Here is a 20,910-nt window from a genome sequence, read left to right as displayed (position 1 = left end):
GTGTATGGTGTACAGTACTGTTCAAAAGTCTTAGGGCGCACTCACACTATCCAAACCAAACCGCGCTCGGGCGCGTTTGACCCCCAAAGCCTGGTTTGTTTGACAAGTGTGATCGCTCTGTTTCGCGCCCGAGCGCGGAATGGTTAATCGCGCCGCGGCCAGGTTGCAGAGGTGGGCCGGGGCGTGGTTCACTTGGGCTTAGGCGCGGAAGGCTTTACTTTACTTAAGGGGTGTTCATAAGACTGACATGACACCTTCATAATCATGATATGCCACGTGTCATGAACATGAAGGAGATTTTATGCACATTAAGTGTCATTTGTTCAATTATGTCATTTTTGTTGTAAAGATGACATTGTTTAAGATTTCTTTGTTATGACAATTTGACATTAACCAATACATCATAACTTGTCATGACAACTTGACATTACCAAGACAACATAACTGACCACTTTTTACCAGTGATACAAATTGAATTTGTCATTAAAATGTCATAAGTTGTTAATACTCTGTCAAATAATTTTATAACAGCATCAGAAATATTTTTCCTGACCTCAACTACAATGGTACAAATATAATTTGTCATTTAAATGTCATTAAGTGTCAAATAGTTTTATAATGCTGCGTTCATAGCAACCACGGTTGAGGCGTCAAGCGTGAGTGATTTCAATGTTAAGTCAATGTAAAGACGCAAATTGAGCGTTGTCGCGGCAAATGCGCGAGTTGGAAAATTTGAGCTTTGGCAGAAAAACGCGCCGCATTAACCAATCAGGAGCTTGCTCAGTAATGACGTGATTACAGGAAGCGAGCAGAGTCGCAAAAGCCCCTCACATGAGGCAAATTTCCGCATGAATGTCTCTTTGACTAGAATTTCACGTGCGGCTTTCACATGCGAATGAAGCGAGTTAACTCAAAATGTTCAAGCGGCAAACTAGACGCAGTAGACGCGTTTTGACGCCTCAAACGCTGCTGGTGTAAACCCACGGTAACAGTTTTATGAATATTTTTCTTGACCTCATCTACAGTGGTACAAATATAATGTGTCATTTAAATGTCATTAAGTGTTAATACTCTGTCAAATAGTTTTATAACAGTGTTATGAATATTCTTCGGTTCATAATGTTTTTTCCAGGTGTTAGAGAAATAAAATCAATCCTCCAATAATAATAATAATAATAATAATAATAATAATAATAATAATAATAATAATAATAATAATAATAATAATAATAATTATTATTATTATTATTATTAAAATTGATACAATTATATTTGATTGCATCTGGAGACAGAATCACCTAAAACTTTTGACGTGTCAGTTGCATTTTGTTAAGGTATTTAAAATTATTTTACATAGTATTACCACTTAATTATATTTTAATGATAAGTTCAATTTGTAACACTGTAGTTGAGGTCAAGAAAAATATTCATGATGCTGTTATAAAACTATTTATAGAGTATTAACACGTAATTACATTTTAATTACAGTTTAATGTAATGTAATAACACATAAAGCTAGGTAGTTTCTTAAGTTTGATAATTATTCTGCTATGTCATGTTTATGACAGATTTATGAAGTTATGATGTATTGGTTTATGTCAAGTTGTCATAAGAAAGACACCTCAAACAATGTCATATTAAAAATGACACAATTGAACAAATGACACATAACAACTTTTCTCAGTCTATAACCAGAAAATACATGACATTTGTATGCAGCATTGACATTTTTTTCTATTTTTATATAATAAAAATATAGTAAAGTGTGAAGTATTCAATGTGACCTTCCCTTACACTTGAGGAACAACAGGGACATGCAGGCTCACTGAAACCTAAATTTAACAAAACTCTTATTTCTAATGTAATGATTTCAGGACTTGAGTCTCCTTAAAAGAGTTCAAGCTGAGATTAGTGCTAAAGGCGGTCACATTCAGATTTTTGCCCGAAGTAGCTATTTTATTCAAATAATTTTGTCTTTTTACATTTTGTGTACGTATAATACTTCTAGTATTTTCTGTTTTTATGTTAAAGAAGTGCATGTGCGAAAAATAAATAAAGATGGTCATTAAAATTATGCTAAAACAACAAAGCTGGTGGTGTCTGACGCCTTTTGCACAATACTGTATATTTATGCACATGTGCAAGTGTGTGTTGGGTTATGTTTAGACAGGACAATTTATTTCGAAATTAGGCCATGGCCCTGTTCTTAAAGCATATGGTCAACCATTCACACACTTTTGCAGCAATATACTGTGAGTGCCTAAGGCATTGCCCTCATACAAAGAAATCACGAATAATGAAACATCAAGGCCTGACCTTAATGTTGCACCAGACACATAAAGAAAGAGATGCAATAATAAAGGTTTGGACATGATTGAATAATGCAGTATTTTTAAATACTTTAAAAAAGCTTTTAAATAATTTTCAAGACAAAATTAAAATAATGGCTTGATAGAAAATGAATGTTGTATTTTCAATGTTAGTGAATGCACATGGATCATGGCGATATGACTAATACGGCAGACTAATGCGCTCCCGGGTGGTGCAGTAATTAATCCCATAGATGGCCAAATCAGTGATGTTTCCAGGGTCATAATCAGGTCCATAAGAGATCTGCAGTCACACATGTCAGTGTTGGGTATGTGTCTCTCATGATTCTGCTGAACACGCACCTCTGCCTCTGCAAGCATAAAGAGCACCTGTTACAACCCATTAATGACATTCATAAAATCTGCAAAGCAGCTAACGTGTTACCATTTGGTGCACTGAGAAACACAGAGCTTCAGCAACAGCATTTGTCCTTCAAAAGCAATATAAAATGCCTGCTGCGCGCTTATGTGTCCCTAAAGCTAAATTAGAGTGATTTGCTTCTAATGCTGAAGATTAAAAATGGGTATAGTTGGGTATATCATTATATTCTGTGGTTTAACATGATGTATAAAAAAATCATATATATGCATTGGGTGATATGGATAGCAAACTAGTTTCATACTAAACAACCACCTAGGCTTTGGAGTATTATTTATATAATTTTGCGACAGTATACCTTCATCTTAACACATTAATAAATCCTTCAGGATGTTTTCCATCGATTTTTTTCTGCAGCTATTTGATAGCGAGTTTCCAATTTTCTAAGCTTGCACCTCATCCAAGCCTCCTTACCTGCACCCACATATCGAAAAAGCCAACCTTTGCCCTGTAGTGAAATGTGTTTAACAACGGTAAAACACACCACAACACTTTACCACTAGATTAAATTGTTTCAGCCACACACCAGCACACCCACATACAAACACATCAAGCGTTCAACATCAGGCAATCTGTGCAGTATTTCTCAGCACCCCCTCTCCCTCTCTCTCCTCTCTTACTACCCTTTGTTATGTTTCAGCAGATGGATTTGGGAACAAAGAGCACCCCTCCACCCCATCCCATTTCCACCCTACCCCCATCACACACACACACACACACACTCACGCATCACTCACTCAAACACAACACACACTCATCATACACAGTCTGCAAGATGCTTCAATTCAAACCGATTTACTAGATAAGAGCACCACTCGGGTTTGCTCTCTTACACCATCTTTCACCCTCTCTGTCCCTGTGCCAATCTCTATTTAGCCCTGTATGCGTGTGCGCGTGCATGTGTGTGTGTGTTTGTTTGGGGCAGCAGGTGTATAGATCTCTGGGTTCAGTGGGTCAGTCTTCAATAAAATCAAGAAGATTGAAGTCAATTTGTGCATTGACAAGCTGCAAATCAACACCAGAACAAAACCGTGAGGATCAGAAACAGCCCACAGGGTCTCCACTCTGATCTTTATGTTTGTTGTCCTCCTTGGAGCTCAATACAGAAATTAAAACATACCGTTGTCCCATGTTTGCTGTGACCAGTGTTGGGGGTAACGCATTTCAAGTAACGTGCATTACGTAATAATATTACTTTTCTGAAGTACCGATTAAAGTAACGCATTACTTTATAAATGTACACATTAATATTTGAGTTACTTTTAAAAAAAAGTAATGCCAGTTACTTTTCAATTTAATTAATTTGATTTTAAAAAATATATAATTATTAATAATTAAACTGAACATAGTACTCTACGTACGTTATGCGTGCGAGCCTGTGCGGGAACAGTTTGAGAAATGACGATTGCAGGCCAGAGCTCGACATTTTTGTGATGAAAATATGCAATTTCTGAATGCAGAACTTCTCAGTCATAAAAAACACCTGCAAGGCCTGAAAGAGATCAAGATTCAGCCAAGTAAGAAAAAGTAATGCAAAAGTAAAGTAAGTATTACTTTTCATGAAAAGTAACTAAGTAATGCAATTAGTTACTTTTTTGGGGAGTAACTTAATATTGGAATGAATAACTTTTAAAAGTAACTTTCCCCCAACACTGGCTGTGACTGTCAAAGACTTTATTGAATGTCATTGTTTTTGCAATTTATTTTGTATCCCGTTTAAGATCCTGGCACTTCTATTAAATTTTTGTGTCATTGTTACCAAAAAATGTTACATTAAATTACTAACATCTACTGAGTCCCTAAGGTGACATTGGAGTAAAAAAATCTTAAGTTTAGTTTCATGTGCTCACGCGAAACCTTCATGTGCAAAAATTTTTTTGCAAGCGAAAGTTTCACGTGCGCACGTGAAAGTTTCACGTGAGCACACGAAACGTTCATGTGAGTACGCGAAACGTTCACGTGAGCACGCGAAACGTTCACGTGAGCACGCGAAACGTTCACGTGAGTACGCAAAAGTTTCACGTGCGCACGTGAAACTAAACTTTATTTAATGTTGCTCCTTGTCCCCTTAGGGGCTCCGTAAACATCAGGTCACCTGTGTGAACTGAAATAGAACAGGTAAAAATTGGTTTAAAGATACATTTTATGCGTTTTGGTTGTTCATTTACACAACAAAGGCATTCTGGGGGCATGAACATAACGTTTTTGAAAACAGGTTTCAAAGTGAAAGTTTTTAAAACAATATTTCTGTGACCAAATTTAGCCTCATTGTTTGCAGATGACACTTGAATATTTTATGAAATGCATTTTTTTTTTAGGTTTGACTAAATTGTCAAAATGCTATTTTTTATGAGCAGATATGCATTGTCATGACTATTTGACTGCATGACTCTTATGTATGGATCATTGATCATATGTTACAAATTGAAAAATCACATCCTGTGAAATAACCTTCCTTACCCTCAGGGACTTCTGGAGTGGGGAAAGTCATTTAGATGGCAGCGTACAGGTCTGTAATCATGGATGGATGCTCTCTTTGCAGGCTGACAACACACTTTACATTGTCATTCCAATGCAGCCACTTATTTAAGTGCTCCTGATTGTTAGCAAGTTACATGAATGAAGTCATAAAATTTGCGAGCTGACAAAGTTGACACGAGGAGTAATACTAAAATTAAATATTGTGTAACTGTACAGCTATGAAAGCAGGACGTGTGATGAAATGGATTGTCTAGCGTGTAGGAAGTGTAAAAGTGCTGTGAAAACGAGCTATTCAGGATTCAGGATTTGAATAGGTTGTATTTAACTAAGAGGCCCATTAGCAGTGTTATCAAGAGCTTCTGCCCAGTCCTTCTGTCATATATAAAGGCACCTGCATCCCCTACCCCATCATTTAACTCCCCCCACCCACCAGACTTCAGAGTCCTGTTAAAATATTGAGCAGGTACTTAAGTGTAATTTGGCTGAGTGCAGGCATCGCTGAAGGGCCCTTCATTCTCTGAAGACGTTTTGAAGAGACGAAACGAACGCCATCAATTATGTATACTATTATTCAACATCTCAGACTAAACAGAGACAAGAGCCGATTCAGTCTAATTTTGGTTTTTGTGTGATTACACAATTTCTGCTAGTGGCTGACAGGTCTCATTACAAAAACAAATGTGCCAGAGTTAATTTTTACCCCATTCGCAGTTTAAGTGATACATTTACATATGCATCTGGCAGATGCTTTTATCCAAAGCCACTTACAGTGAATTCAAGCTATACGTGTTTAAGTACGCGTGTAGTTATGTAATGTGTGTTACCTGTGATAATATCACAACCCTGTAGTTTATGTAATTTATGCATCTCTAAAGATTATTAACACCCTGCACTACAGTTGAGCTATACAATAAATGGTCCAAAAAAAACTGGCACTTTACAAAAGTCCTATATGTACCAGATACATTTGGTATCAATATGTAAATCAAAAATACTAATATGAAATCTTTAGGTACAAAGGTGTACTTTATAAAAGGGTACTGACACCCAGGGACCATTCTTTTCTGACTGTGTATTTTTATTATCCAACCTAATAAATGCGTTTCTTTGGAAATCAAGTTTTATCTCGGACCCTTTCCCATGTTTGTTAGTTTTAAAACATGGAAATATTGTGAATACATGAAACTATGTTTGGATAAACTGACATAAAACTTTTCAAAATATTTCACCAAAATATAATTAATTTACCCTATCATGTTTTGTAACAACCAAGCATTTGGTCTGATACAACCCATCAGTTTATTTATATCCCAAAATCTGTCCAATATTTACTTAAGGGCTTATTGTGCCTACAGGGCTCGTTATAGTTGTGCATAGATCCTACGGTGTCTTTCTCCAGCATTTAAACTTTTGCGTCGTTGTCCGTGTCGACGTGCAAACACACATGCAGACCGCTGGTAGTCAGTATCTACACGTGTCTAGAGTGCTGTATAAAATATGTAAAACAACAATGGAGACATAATTACAGTGTGCAGCCGTCTGTCCATGGTGTTTGCTGTATTTTCCTTCTTTTTGTTTACTTCCACGGTTCTGTTGGAATTTTGCGCACGTTGATTCTGACCAATCGAGAAGCAGTTTAGCAAATACATTCAAATACATGTGGCCAATGAGTGATGTGGATCTCTTCACATGACAGACTTTTGGTTCGTTTCAACTGGTGCGGATTAGAGCAATCAGTGTGGTGTAAAAAGGAACCAAAACTGCTAAAAAAGTTAAAATGTATCACTTTTTGCTTTTGGTCCGGACCAAATGAACCGAATTACAGATGTGAAAACAACCTGAGAGTCTATAAATGCTGTCAGTGGGGCAGTACCCTTTACAAAGGTCCTAATATGTCTACCCAGTCTCATGAAATTTCGTAATATAGTCACATATTTTTTGATTCTTTTTTCGTGCTATTATCACGAATTTTTGCGTTTTTCCGTGATCGTATAACGAATTCCTGTTTTCGTGTGATTATCACGTATTGGTTACTCAACTGTTTAGTTCTATTTTCTTATCATTGTCGCTTCGGTTTAGGGTTACATTTACATAAAATGACATCCCTAACCAAACCCAACTCTAACCCTAACGCCAGGCGACATATAAAAAAATAAAACAGAAAAAATAGTATAAACCAATATATAAAGTAACATTCTAATGCAAGCACCAAATCTAACTCTAAACCGAAGCGACAATGGTTTAAAAATAGGAAAAAGCAGTTGAGTAACCAATACGTGATAATAACACGAAAACAGGAATTCGTTATACGATCACGAAAAAAGAATCCAAAAAATACGTGACAATATCACAAAACTTTGTGAGACTATAGATACATTTGGTTCCAATATGTACAATTTATGTAAGTTTATCCAGAAACAAGAAAAATATGGTGAACAGAAAGGCAATTAAAAAGAAAAGTTAAGATGAGAGATATTAGATTTGAGACTGTCTGAAAAACTTTGGACAACATCGAAAATCTATATTTTGTACTTTTGTTGACTAGACACAGCATAAGTTAATAAAGATCAACTCTCTGGACTGTGTTAGTACTGACAGACAATAGAGCAAAAACAAAGAAAAAGAAGTGGAAGAATCTTGAATCTCAAGAGAGAGAGAGAAGGAGGGTAATTATGTGGAAATGAGCAATCTCCCAGCATGCTTCTCTCCCTCAGCAATGCAGACAGGAGCCATTTGTCATCTGGCCCAAAATGGCATCTCTGGAGCCTGTTTGAGAGAGAGTGAGCGACTCTTTCTTTCTGTTATTTTCTTACAGTCTCTCTCTCTCTCTCTCTTACTGAGTCCTGCACTATACACACACCTGAAACTATGAGGTTAGAGACAAATCTAGGGATATATTGAAGGATATATCAAATGTGTCCACAGTGTTCACTGTCTGGATTTATAACTCTCAGCCCCTGAGGCCCAGTGCTGTGCTATCTAGCGGCTTAGACAAGAACAGAGAGGGATGTGATCAGAGGCCTCTACAAGTGTCATTGCTTCATCAGTATTGACCTTTTGAGCCTAAAGGTGAAAATACACAATATCTGTCATCTAACAATTTGCCACTTTTCAATATGTCATTGCTTAATACAACACGAATCTTGCAATGTAATGGCTTAATGTTGGCTTCCAAATATATATTTAATTTTTATTAAAAAAAAGTAACAACATATTTTGTTGTAAAAGCAGAACCAGCATAAACAACTTAATTTTATAAAGTCTTTATAAAGCATCACAGGGAAAAAGAGGACAAAAGGTTTCAGAACACACTGTAAAGATGCTTTCAGACAGTCTCTCCAGAGCTCCAGGGGAAAACACAGCCTACAACATGAGCAGAAACAATTCTGCTACAACCCTCCAAAAAGCTCCAAAATCCAATCTCGGTTTATTACTGAGAAACATTAAAGGAAGGCATGGTGTACTATGACTTACCAAATCACAAAACAATGAGAGACTGCAGGGGAGAGAGAGAAGGATGATGAGAAGAGGGATAATGAGAGGAAGGAAAGAGGAGTACAGCATCTCCCAACGTGGGTTTTGTGTTTCTCCTGTGAGCAGCGCAAGAAGAACATACTGGATAAATGAAACCACATAGAAGGTAAAGAGAATCAGACACCAGGGACCGGAGAAACAGGAAACATTCCAGACAGAATGATGGAGGAGAAAGAGAGAGAGTGAGAGAGTGAGTGAGAGAGAAACAGAGAAGAAGAAAAAGTAGCTTTATCTGAGGATGAGATAGATGAAGATACAGAATAAATCCCCCCAAACAATAATCACTGGATGAAACCCAAAGCCTTTCATAGCACGCAGCAGGCAGATCTGATCTGGCCCGCAGGCACTGGGGGTGGGGTATAGGGAACTGCCTGTCCTGGGGCACTGACCAGATGCTCAAATGAAAGATTGGGATTTTTGTCTTTGTGTGTTTGATGGGTGGATGGGGGGGGGGTCATACACACAACCTGTAACATTTCACTTGTTGATAATTTCAGTGATTTTGTCCATTGGAATAATATTAAATGGAAAAGCTACATATGTCCAAGGGTCAGTTAAATTCAGCAAAATATTAATTTAAATTTTTTTTATATTTATTTATTGACTGTACATTGCTGCAGATTTATACATACAGTATATTTTAAAGCATATACAGTATATGCACAATACTGTGCAAAAATCTTAGGCCACCATGCCAGAATTACATTAGTTGTTTTTGCAATGTTATAGTGATCATATATAATTGTTTCTCAGTCTCTTTAATAGAATACATCCAGAAAATACAAGAAAAACTGTATAAAAATGTAAATGTGTCAAGTTTTTAGGGTAAACTCCCCTTCCACTTGAGCAATAGCAGGAAACTACAGGGCTTCCTAAACCTAAATAAAATTAAATCCTAATTTCTCATTTTAAAGAAATTAGTATTTTTACTTCATTCTGCTCGAAAACGCTCAAGATGTGTTTAGTGCCAAGAGAGGTCACACTAAACACAGACGATGCCTAAAGAAGACATTTAGTCCTGAAAATGTACACATTTCCTGCATTTTCTGTTTGTATCTTAATAAAATAGATTGAAAAATAAATATGGATGGACATTAAAACTTCTAAAACAACAAGTCTGGTGGTGGTGGCCCAAGACTTCTGCACAGTACTGTATATATATAAATTTATACACATATGTAAAATGTATTGATCTAGGGCGGCGTATTGATAGATATGCCCATTGTTATTTTACTTTCACTTATACATTGAGGACATGCAAAAATTTGACCAAACGCCATTTAATTCCATTTAAACCCCAACAAATAGCACACGAAGTGAATGACAGAATAATATAATGTATAATGTATGCACTATAAAAGGTTTTGAAACAAATTCAACTTTTGTCTGACATAACAAAACCGTTCTCACCTCGACGATAAATCTCGAGTTTTTAATCTTGTGTGGTGAGATCTCCTCCCACCCCTAATAGATATAAAGACAAAATATGATAATAGGTACATTTTATAAATAAAGATTTTTTGATTACTTACTCTTAATTACTACAATTTTAAAAACGACCATCATGTTTTTAATTAATTTTAATAACAAATAAAATATTCAATTGATAATTTGCATCCAAATTTATACACCTTCTTAATATATTATCTACATCCAAGTAATGTTACAGACATGAAATGAAATCAATTCTAAAAGCCATTTATGTTGTACAATAATTATTTTAGAGAACTGCTCGCAGGGAGAGAAAGGGCGAGAGAGACTGGCATGTGATGTATTCAGACACTTCATTAAGTGAATGGGGGCAGGTTTCAGAGACTCCCTCTAGCTTTACACACGAGCACAAAGACATGTAGAACATAAAAGCCGTAGTATGCAGGCAGATGCCGACATCATCCCGTACTGCGAGGATCCATCAGCAAGTGTGTCCTGCACCTTCCCTCATTCTTCACATATCCATTTGTTGTTGCTATGTGTGTGTGTGTGCATGGTCAACCAGGCTTTCAAAGGCCAAGGTGGTCCTGGCTCATACCCAATTCATGTTTGATCTAATAATGTAACAGGTCTTTGTTAGTTCACATGTATGCATTTGGCAGATACTTTTAATCAAAGCAACCTATCGTGCATTTATTTACTTATATTAATCGGTTTGTGTTTTCTCTTGGAATTGAGACGGGACATGGAATTTAAAGTATAATTCAAATAAACAGAAGTCCTCATTAATGTAAAGAAACAATCCTGTGTGTAGTGTACTGTATGTACGTGCTAGAGATTTGCTGCAAAGCTGCTCGAGTGGCAAAAAAAGTTCCAATACATTACGGTTAATGGGCTCTTGCTATTCAAGAATATGCAGCAGGTTAAAATGCACAGGAAGAGTATATGAATTATAACTGACGTTGCTGATTTAGAGAAAGAGGAAGCAGGTACGGCGCGCCAATCGTCGGTATTTGATTCGCTTGTCAGTGAGACAGACGGGACGGCGAACAGAACAGAATAGGACAGAATGCATGCGGATTGTTATATCAACTCAGTTTGAGATCTGCGTGACATTTCAGGCTTTCCACCTCTTTTTCTCTCTCTCTCTCATTGAATGGGGGAGTGAGAGAAGGGTGGGGGGTATCAGAGGGGGGTCTGTCTGTCTGCCTGTGTGTGAAGGCACAGACGGTTCAGTAGTAATGTGATGTGTGTCCCGAGGGATGTTTGATGGATTAATGCTGAGCAGCTCCATTGCGATGTACCACCTGATCTCTCTCCCACCGCCTGCCTCTATAAAACCTGCCTGACTGCTGATCTCAGCTAGTCTCACAGTTTCTCCTCTCTCTGCCTCTTTCTGTCTGTCTCTCTCTCTCTCTCTCTGTCTCTCTCTCTCTCTTCTCTATCCTTTCCACCGCCTCCGCTGCAGGCTAGGAGCTATCCAGTGCTGAACAAGTGAATTTTTTCCCTTTTTTTCCAAAGCGTAGCAGGCGTGTGTGTGTACAGTAGCAAGCACACGCACACACACACACACACACACATAGAGTCCTGAATCATCAGACATCTTTCTCGCCTCCCGTGTGCTCTTTATTTCCTACATTGACTCTTTGTTTTGTTGTGGTTTCTGGGACGTGGAGCTTCTTTTGTTGGTGGAATAGAGACGTTTCAAGCGGGACAGCACCGAGATTTTCTCCGGGATATTTTTCTGTGTTGGCTTTCTGTCTGCGGCCGATGTGAGGGATTTCTGCTGCGTCTGCGTGCGACCGTGTGTGAATCATGCCGCGTTCGTTTCTGGTAAAGAAAATCAAGCTGGATGATTTTTCCTCGTCTCCCGTGACAACATCTAATCATCATCATCATCACCATCATCATCATGATCAGCTCAAAGATTCTTTTACTCGCTCCCGTTCCGATCCCACGACGAGCCTGGGTGTCCGGCTTTGTGAAAATGGTGAGTATGGTGCCTGTCTCAGATATTGTTTTTATGCAGCTACACATACAGTTGCCCTACCTGTTTTTCAAATCTTAATAAAATATCAAAAATATCCTTTTGTAAGGGCAGAAGTCAGATTTGACGCTGTGTTTTGAGCACTGTGTAAAGTCCAGCAGATGTTACATAAAATGTGCCGTTCTGTTTTGGTTTAAGATCCAAACTAATCCCTAAAAGCCTCCATCCTTTCACCCCAGCCCCCCATCCTCATCTTCCTCCATTGTACCCCCAAAACCTTTATTTGTTTTTGTATTTTTGACACATGCAGATGTGCTGAAGCAAATCAGGTCATGCAAGGGAGATCAGCTTATCCGAATAAAGCCATGTGAAAGGCAGCAGGCTGATACCAGTTTAGGGTCGGTAACAGCTAATGCTAACACACGGAGAGTCAAGCTAAGCGCATAGATGCTGGTGTTTTGTGTTTGTCCTTAGCTCATACTGCCCTTGAGTTTCAATCCAACCCCCCCCCCCCCCTCCGCAACATCCCACAACATTGCTCCAAACACACACACTCTCTCTCGCTCTTTCTCCTCCCCCATCCTCCTCATCTAACTATTTCTCCTTTTCTCGCTCCTGCTTCCGGGCACATGAATCTAAGTGCCATTGGGGGAATAGGGGGTGGGTTCGAATTTCAGCCATCATCGACGTCTCCCGAGACATTTTAGTACAGTATTGTACGGCTTGAAGGAAAGATAAGGAGAAAGAGGGGATGAAAATGCTTGCGGCAGCAATGACTTTTGTCACATGAGGCAGCAGGGTACAGGAAGCACGCACACACACAAATAGCATCACATAGAGAGTAAGCTCAGCATCCATAAGTAGATATGATGGGACAGGCTGAGCTAAACTAAGCTATAGTGAGACTAAAGGGAGTTTGCGAGCTCTCTGTCCTAACAGGCAGATTTTTAGAACAGATGTGTGGCTCTCTATGATCTGCTGTTTTTCATGGATAAGCAAGATAAGACATGAGGGATATCTTCCCACCTGTTACAAAAGCAGACAGTTGTTGTTTACCTATATTTTTGGGTCATTGTAAGATTACGTGAACTTTTCCTGTATGGAAATTAACCACTGTTTTACTACCAACGTGAAAATTTACTGTAAGTTTTTACTATATTTAAATGTAGTAATTTGTAGTATACTGTAGTATATTATAGTAGCCTAATAACTACACTTTGTTAATGTACTACAGCATTCTGTAGCATTAACTCTAGTGAATTGATCAATTTAGTTAATACTGTAGCATACTTTATTAACAGGTTAAAAACACTATAGTATGTTGGATTTTTCTACAGTTTACTATAGTTAATATTAACAAATATACTAAAGTAATTGATTATAATCATAGTTGTATTATGGTATTAAAACTTAATATTAAAAACTAGTAAGAGTATGGAAATACAATACTAATGATAAACAATAAAAAAAACATGATTACTGGTCTTTTACTAACCTTTAAAAACATGGCTTATTTTCTTAAGGCTTAAGCTATGCTGCTCTTCATGAATTAAATTTATAATCAAAGGTTTTATTTTAGCTGTGTGTGTTGCTTTAAATTACACCACGAAATACTAATGGCAAAATATCTTACTTTAAAATAAAATTGGCTTTTAATGAATACGAACCGTATCTTGTTTTCCATCGACGGTTTATATGAATGTGTGTCATTATTGTGACAGGCTGATGTTTTGCTGCATCGTGAAGGTCAAAGCATCAAGACCCCCCAAACAAAGGAAGAACAACACCGCATGTCACATCAGTGAATAGCTGACAAGAATGCTAAAGAGACATTTCTATCGCTTAAAGACACGCGATCGCCTTTTCATAAGCTCTCGAGGAACGACACGAGACAAAGACGGCGTCTCAGAATCACACAGTCAGCTGTTTGACTTAACAGCATTACTGGGCATTAAACGCGATACGAGAGTCCTTTTTGACTGACACTTGTTATGCACATATTTTATTACGACTAAGATTTAACTAAATAAACATTTTTTAAAATACTAAATAAACAAACAAAGAAACAAATCTTTAAAGTTTTAGGTAAATTAACCCGGAAGTAAAGCGAAATGTTTGGTTTTTTTTTTACCGCGAAATGTCAAACCTGTTAACTCCTACGCAATACAGCAAAGTTTTGTTTTTAGCCTACTGCAAAATCGTAATAAATTAATATGGTGAATACTTTGAATACTTTGATTACAAATGAATACTTTATGCCACAGAGTATGCACTTTGCTTTCTTTATTGTGCCTTCATGTTCTGTTGAAATTATCGTACAGGTTACCTAGTTGGGAAATGGCATTGGACGCCATATCAAGTTGAATTTACCACTGGGAAACTCCAAAATAATTTTGATACAAAGTTTCTGTGGACCATAAACTTTGAACATTGTGGATGAGAATTGCTGTAGTGACAGATATTTTTATAAGTTTTTACAACTACATTGCCTTGTAAAAAGTCCTGCATGTGTATGTATATAAATAATCATTTGAACCATATTATACAGTATATAAAAATACCATCAAAATACCTTAATCCTGTGTCTTTACGACAATGAAACACTTGAACGCGACAAACTCTAGTTATTATTTTAGAACTGGGAAGTGGGGAATTTCTGATAGCATGTAATGGGCAGCATTAGTCTCATTGGTTTATTAGCACTCAAACTGATCATGTGCTGTGTATTAAATGCCTTTGGGTTTCTCTTTTAAAGGGCTTATTGAATTAAAAACATTTTATTCGAAGACATGGCACCTTGGAAGCCATATTATGTCTGTTAAATTCAAATGTCGATAAATGTGTGTCTGGGCTCCGCGGCTGCCAGAAATCCTTTTAGCGGCTCCTAAATGACCCTCACGATGCATTAAGGCTCGATCCTCTCTGCAATAGGCCCCAATAATCTGTTTAGAGAAGTTAGTTAGGAGTTTATTTGTTTCAGTCCACATAAAGAATAAGATATTTTGTCTTAGGAAAGATATCGTCATATTTCAAATAAACAATGCGAAGGGGGGTTTGGTAGTTTAAAATCTGGGAAAGAACACCAGTTCTCTTTTGATGGAAGTGAAAGTGTTTCGAAAAAGTCCCATTGAATTAATTACTTCCCTTTAAACAGTTTGAAACCATTTTGAATGAAAACCTCTCAGCATTGTATTGTTTATAACGGATATATAAACACAGACCTCTACAAGGGCCACTAGGCTAATCCTATCACAAACAGAGTAGCTTCTTCATCTGATAAAAGAGAGAAATCAGACACTTATGCCTCCAATACAGTTAACCTGCTTAATCAGCCAACCATTAATCAGGTTTAAACATCATGGTTCCCGTTTCTTTTTTCTGTCCATTATCACACCTGTAAGCTTAATCATTTGTGCATTGTCTGTAGTTCTGTGTCTTTAATTGTTTTTCACATATCTACAGTTGCGTAGAGAAGCAGGAGGGTAATACATGAATATTTTGCTCATGCATAATCTGTCTTTGCTACAGGCTACATCCAGGATTACATCAGTTCGACTGCATACTCTGATGAGAAGAAGGCCGACATGAAGCTTGGGTCTGGGTTGCCAGATCCACTGTACTCCCCAGTCAGCAGTGGTGGAGGGGAATACTGTCAACCGGACCTGGAGCATCCGGACAGTCCTCAGTCTGGCCTCACGGCCCGTGGATACTTCAGCAGCGAGAGCGAATCCCTCACCGAGGGTTACACCATGGATGCGTTCTTTATATCCGACGGCCGCTCAAGAAGGAAGGGAGAGGTCGCAGAAGTAAGTAAAGAAGACCCGGAGGAGAAGGAAGTGGGCGGGGTCAGCAACGGAGGAGCCAGACACACCTGCAACGAGTGTGGAAAGACCTACGCCACCTCCTCCAATCTGAGCCGACACAAGCAGACTCACCGTAGCCTCGACAGCAAGATGGCACGCAAGTGTCCCACCTGCGACAAGGTCTACGTGTCCATGCCTGCGCTGGCCATGCATATTCTCACTCATGACCTCAAGCACAAATGTCACGTGTGCAGCAAAGCCTTCAGCCGGCCGTGGCTTCTTCAGGGGCACATGAGATCGCATACAGGAGAGAAACCATTTGCCTGCGCCCACTGCGGAAAAGCCTTCGCCGACCGATCCAACCTACGAGCTCACATGCAGACACATTCGGCCTTCAAAAGTTACAGCTGCAAACGTTGCAATAAAACCTTTGCGCTGAAGTCGTACCTGAACAAGCACTACGAATCCGCCTGCTTCAGAGGCTCTGGAGACGAGGACGAATCCGGATCTGAAAATTAACAACACCAGATGCAGGATAAGAGAGAAGAAAGATTAAGAAGAGATAAATGATAACACTCTCGAAATTCCTCCACTTACTCCTCCACAACTTCCCCCACTCTCCCTTTTTTAGAAAGCAATATTTTCACCAAGAAAAAACCAAACAAACCCAATAATAAGAAGACAATAATGAATAGATGCTGGATTTTTTCTTTGGTAAAAAAAGACTCATAAAGACTCTTTCAATTATGAGGCCTGGCATGCAAATTTTTATGAACATAATGCTATTAATAACAATAGTAATAATATTTAGATTCCTGATGTTTTATAGCAAATATGAAAGAAAAAAAACATAAAAAAGGACAACAACACGCTTTTTTGAGAAATGAAAATCAATTTGTATTTTTATGCTGCTCTTTTATTTTGAATTCTTTTGCAACTGCCGACGTGAACTTTTTACGAAAATGTGAATATTGACAGTATTTGCAAAAAATGAAAAGGAAAAAAAGATTGTAGACCTCTGGAAAGGTGAAAACTTTTGTTACACTTTGGTATTTTATTTATATGTGTTATTTTTATATTCCCATCATTCCTTAGTTCCATAATTATTTATTTAATTATTTATTTATTGTGCCAATCATTTCCTGTAACTGTTGCTGTAAAATAGAGAAGAGTGGCCATTGCTCAAGTTTACCGCGGTTGCCGCCCAGAGGATACGGCACTTGAGACTGAACATTTCAAGCGCTCTCATTACGACATAGACGTTCAATGACATCGCAGCAGAGTTTGAACATCTCTGGTGGTCTTCCTGCACAATTCACACACTTAACCAGACTGCATGTGCTCCCCATGACAGGAGCTCCTCCCCTTGTCTTCCTGCTCCATGATTACCTCACCCAGAGGCAGGTATGACCCCTAACCTCTGCTCGAGCTCTTTAAGCACCCATCAAACAAACCTCATTTCTACCATTTCAGTATTGCTAAGTATTTATGTATTTATTTATCTATCTTCATTTCCCTATTTATTAATGTGTATTTATTTATGCACCTATTTATTTATTCTTTTTGTGTAATGGATTCTGAACTGCCGTTGAACTTTTAAGATGCTGCTCTTTAATGAAACTCTTTATATGCATGATTCAGCTGTAGAGGGAATTTAGTCTTTTGGAGAGGAACGGTATGCAGTGTTTAAGACGGAGGAATTTCAGGTGATGATGCTTTGAATAATGGGCAATAATTCTTCTTAGGTACAGCCACTTATATAATCACAGCTGTCCTGTTAGCAGTCAATGTAGGGCAATAAACGAAACCTCCTTAATATCTCAAAGGTCATTTTCTCCATTTCGTTGTTTCTACTCCATTTCCTGCCTATAGCGTCAGTAAATGGTGTGCTTTTGTGACTCCGCCCACATCTGTGTGACATCACAACTCATCTCATTTCCAAATGTCAAGCAATTCAGTATTCCATAAATATCTTGTGCATCTACACACACCAGTGAAATCCCAAATGACATGCACAGCAAAATGAAGTTATACTGCTCCCTGTAGGAGCCAACCTTAACTGCTCTTTTTGTACATACAAAATGACATTTTAATAATGGAATCAGCAGCAATAATTTTAACTAGTCACATCCAATAAATGTGCAGCCTTTTTGTAAGAGCAAAATGGTTAGGTTTTTTTACTTGTATTATTATCATCAACACAAACTTATTACTACTGTCTAACATCTTTGCAATATCGAATGTAATTATAAAAGACTATCCCGACGCATGAAGTATTTCATGCATTTGCTTTTAGCTCACCATCCAAATGGATCCCAAAGCTGCAGCTGGCATACGATGATATGAATATGGGTTTCGGTGACCCCCAGTCCCAAATCCCACACCCAGAAATAACCCCGCCCCTTTCACTGACCAATCCGAGTGTTTCAGTCAGCCAGACTGAGTGCTGAGTTCAGGACGGAGATGAAACAAAATAGAGGCTTAATGGCAGAATTGCTGGTAATAACTGAGCATATGGCATCAAGGTGTTTGGAGATGAAAGGATGAGAGGCTCAATCATATAATCAGTCTCTTTTACATCTGTCCTATGGTGCAGAGACAGTCGCAATTAATATTAACCAAACTGTGTATTTTACGACACAGACATTTTATTACCACCGTTAAGGAGAAAAACAGCGTAAAGCAATAAACCATGACAAGCTGTGCATTAAATTTGGTTTTATTATGGTAAATTACCGCATGGACTTTTATAATTTTATGAAACTGCTGCAACAGCACTATGATAAAAGCACCATATGCTTAATAAATAGTTATGTTTTTATTCATTATCCTAACTTAGGCTGTTAAGTGTAGGCATAGCTATTATGTGTGCATTAAAATCGAATGAGCAGTCACAGGTGTGCATTTGCAGTCCTTTACCATGCAGTTCATCCAATCAGAGTTTACTGATCTATAGAAAACCATATGACTAGCACATTTCTAAGTTGATTTTTGCATGAAAGAGTCCATAAATGTAAATGCAAACACATGTTTATATTTCACATGCATGTCCACTCCCATAAGGGGTTAACAGGTGTTGGTGGACAGACAGTAGTCAAGGAACATAATTGAGTCTGTGTTTGACCTTGTAAGAAAGGTCGAGTAGCAGCAGCCAAAGGCTCTGTCAGCGTTTTGCATATTGTAAAAAGGACGGCACAATCTCAGTAATGGGCCAAAACCTGCAGGGAATAGATAATGAGTTTTCCCCTCCCACTTTTCTACCGCACTTCATCTCTTATCAATCCATGGTACATCGGCACGCCGTGTCCTAGCCGAACTCTGCATCGTTGTTGGACACCCATCCTGCTTTTGTTCTGCATCTTTCATATTTCAGACGCACCACCAGTGGAAAGTCAACACAGTGTCTTCTTTGACCTAAAAGTTACTTTAGGTTTGGATATTTGCCATTGCCTTTAGAATAAAGTTTGAATTCAGAGGGTATTTTTATTATGAAAACCATTAGCATTTCTTTTAAAATGGCTATTCCAAAGGACTACCATCATCTCTTATATATAAAAAAAGATTTGTTCCACAAACATAAAGAAATGTGAGTAACCTGAGTAAAGTTGGAGAAAGCAAAAGTTAAAAGCATTATTCCTGAAACAAGTGTAAATATATGTGTATATAGACCATAGCAATAATGAGACATCGCATGAAACATTTGCTTAACCTTTTCTGAACAGTCGAACCCTGGACAGACCGAAAAGGATCAGGGACTCCATCGGTTCATTACCTGCTGTAGCTACCAGCAATATTAACAATGCTAATCATTCTCTCTGTTCATAAGGATCTGTCCGTGTCTCTCTCCCTCTTTCTATATTTTCTTTTGTGGAAGTGCCCAGCCTGGCTGAACAATAACATGAAGTGCCAAAAAAATAAAGAGTTATTTCCATGACAAAAGCCTTCAGCATATGGTAGGCAACTCACAGCCCTCCATATGGTCCTTGAGAGATTTCAAAGTGTCTCTCATTTTCTCCTTGCCTTCTCTCTTTATCTTCTATCTTCCTCTACGTGTAGACATATAGATTTTTCCAGTTCTGATGCTACATTTTGCCTGTTATGAGGGGTAAAGCCAATAGTGATGTTTATGAACAATAAAATCAATAGCACAAGCAGTCTGATGCGCCTGTTCTTTTTTATTGCTCTACCTTCTTTAATTTTTTATTGTCCTTCCTTTTTTAGACATAGGCTAGAGCAAGAACACACACACACACACACACACACACACGCACGCACGCACGCACGCACGCACGCACGCACGCACGCACGCACGCACGCACACACGCACACACACACACACACACTGGTTTCCATGTTTTGTGGGGACATTCCATAGACGTAATGCATTTTATACCATACAAACTGTATGTTCTATTCCCCTTACCTACCCCATTCCCTAACCCCAACCATCACAGGAAACTTTCTGCTACTTCACATTTTCAAGAAACATCATTCTGTTTGATTTATAAGCTTGTTTCCTCATGGGGACATCAAAATGTCCTCACAAGGTCACAAAAACACTGGTATACCTATCTTTATGGGGACAATTGGTCCCCACGACGTGATAATTACCAGGTACACACACACACACACACACAGTGGTATACAAGGACGTCTAATTCCATAGACTCATGTTATACTTTACAAACTGTATATTGAATTCCCCAACCCAGTGGTTTTCAAACTGGGGGCCGGGGCCCCCACCACGTGATGATGCCAGGGGGCCCCAGTTTTATGACATTTTATAAAATACATTAATTTATCATACTAAACAAAAGCACTACTTATTTGTATAATGTAATATGTTTTTTATTAAAAAGTTGAACTGTTTTTTGTCACAAATTTTCTTTGGGGGGCCGCGAAGGAATGCACCGTACACAAGGGGGG

General features: G+C 38.2%; 1 protein-coding gene and 1 long non-coding RNA gene across 2 annotated transcripts; one reads left to right on the top strand and one right to left on the bottom strand.

Moving 5' to 3' along the window:
- Positions 1 to 2,045: 2,045 nt before the first annotated feature.
- Positions 2,046 to 14,187, bottom strand: LOC141363950 (uncharacterized). Its single transcript, XR_012369668.1, has 3 exons — positions 13,849 to 14,187; positions 10,174 to 10,227; positions 2,046 to 2,680 (listed from the first exon to the last, which is right to left on the bottom strand). It is a non-coding gene; the product is annotated as an uncharacterized lncRNA (long non-coding RNA).
- scrt2 (scratch family zinc finger 2) lies at positions 11,542 to 19,547 on the top strand. Its single transcript, XM_055168987.2, has 2 exons — positions 11,542 to 12,184; positions 15,710 to 19,547. The coding sequence occupies exons 1-2, from the start codon at positions 12,010 to 12,012 to the stop codon at positions 16,501 to 16,503; spliced, it is 969 nt and encodes a 322-aa protein (XP_055024962.1). The 5' UTR covers positions 11,542 to 12,009; the 3' UTR covers positions 16,504 to 19,547.
- Positions 19,548 to 20,910: the final 1,363 nt, after the last annotated feature.

This window comes from Misgurnus anguillicaudatus, chromosome 5 (assembly GCF_027580225.2).
Source record: "Misgurnus anguillicaudatus chromosome 5, ASM2758022v2, whole genome shotgun sequence".
In the NCBI taxonomy this organism is placed as follows: Eukaryota; Metazoa; Chordata; class Actinopteri; order Cypriniformes; family Cobitidae; genus Misgurnus; species Misgurnus anguillicaudatus.
Note: the sequence above shows the minus strand (reverse complement) of the source record. Positions and strands in the feature narration are given on the sequence as shown.

Bases quoted from the DNA above. Each gene is read 5' to 3' on its own strand.
- scrt2 (XM_055168987.2), top strand. From the start codon at position 12,010: ATGCCGCGTTCGTTTCTGGTAAAGAAAATCAAGCTGGATGATTTTTCC. The intron at 12,185-15,709 runs GTGAGTATGGTG...TCTTTGCTACAG, and splicing joins TGTCCGGCTTTGTGAAAATG to GCTACATCCAGGATTACATC.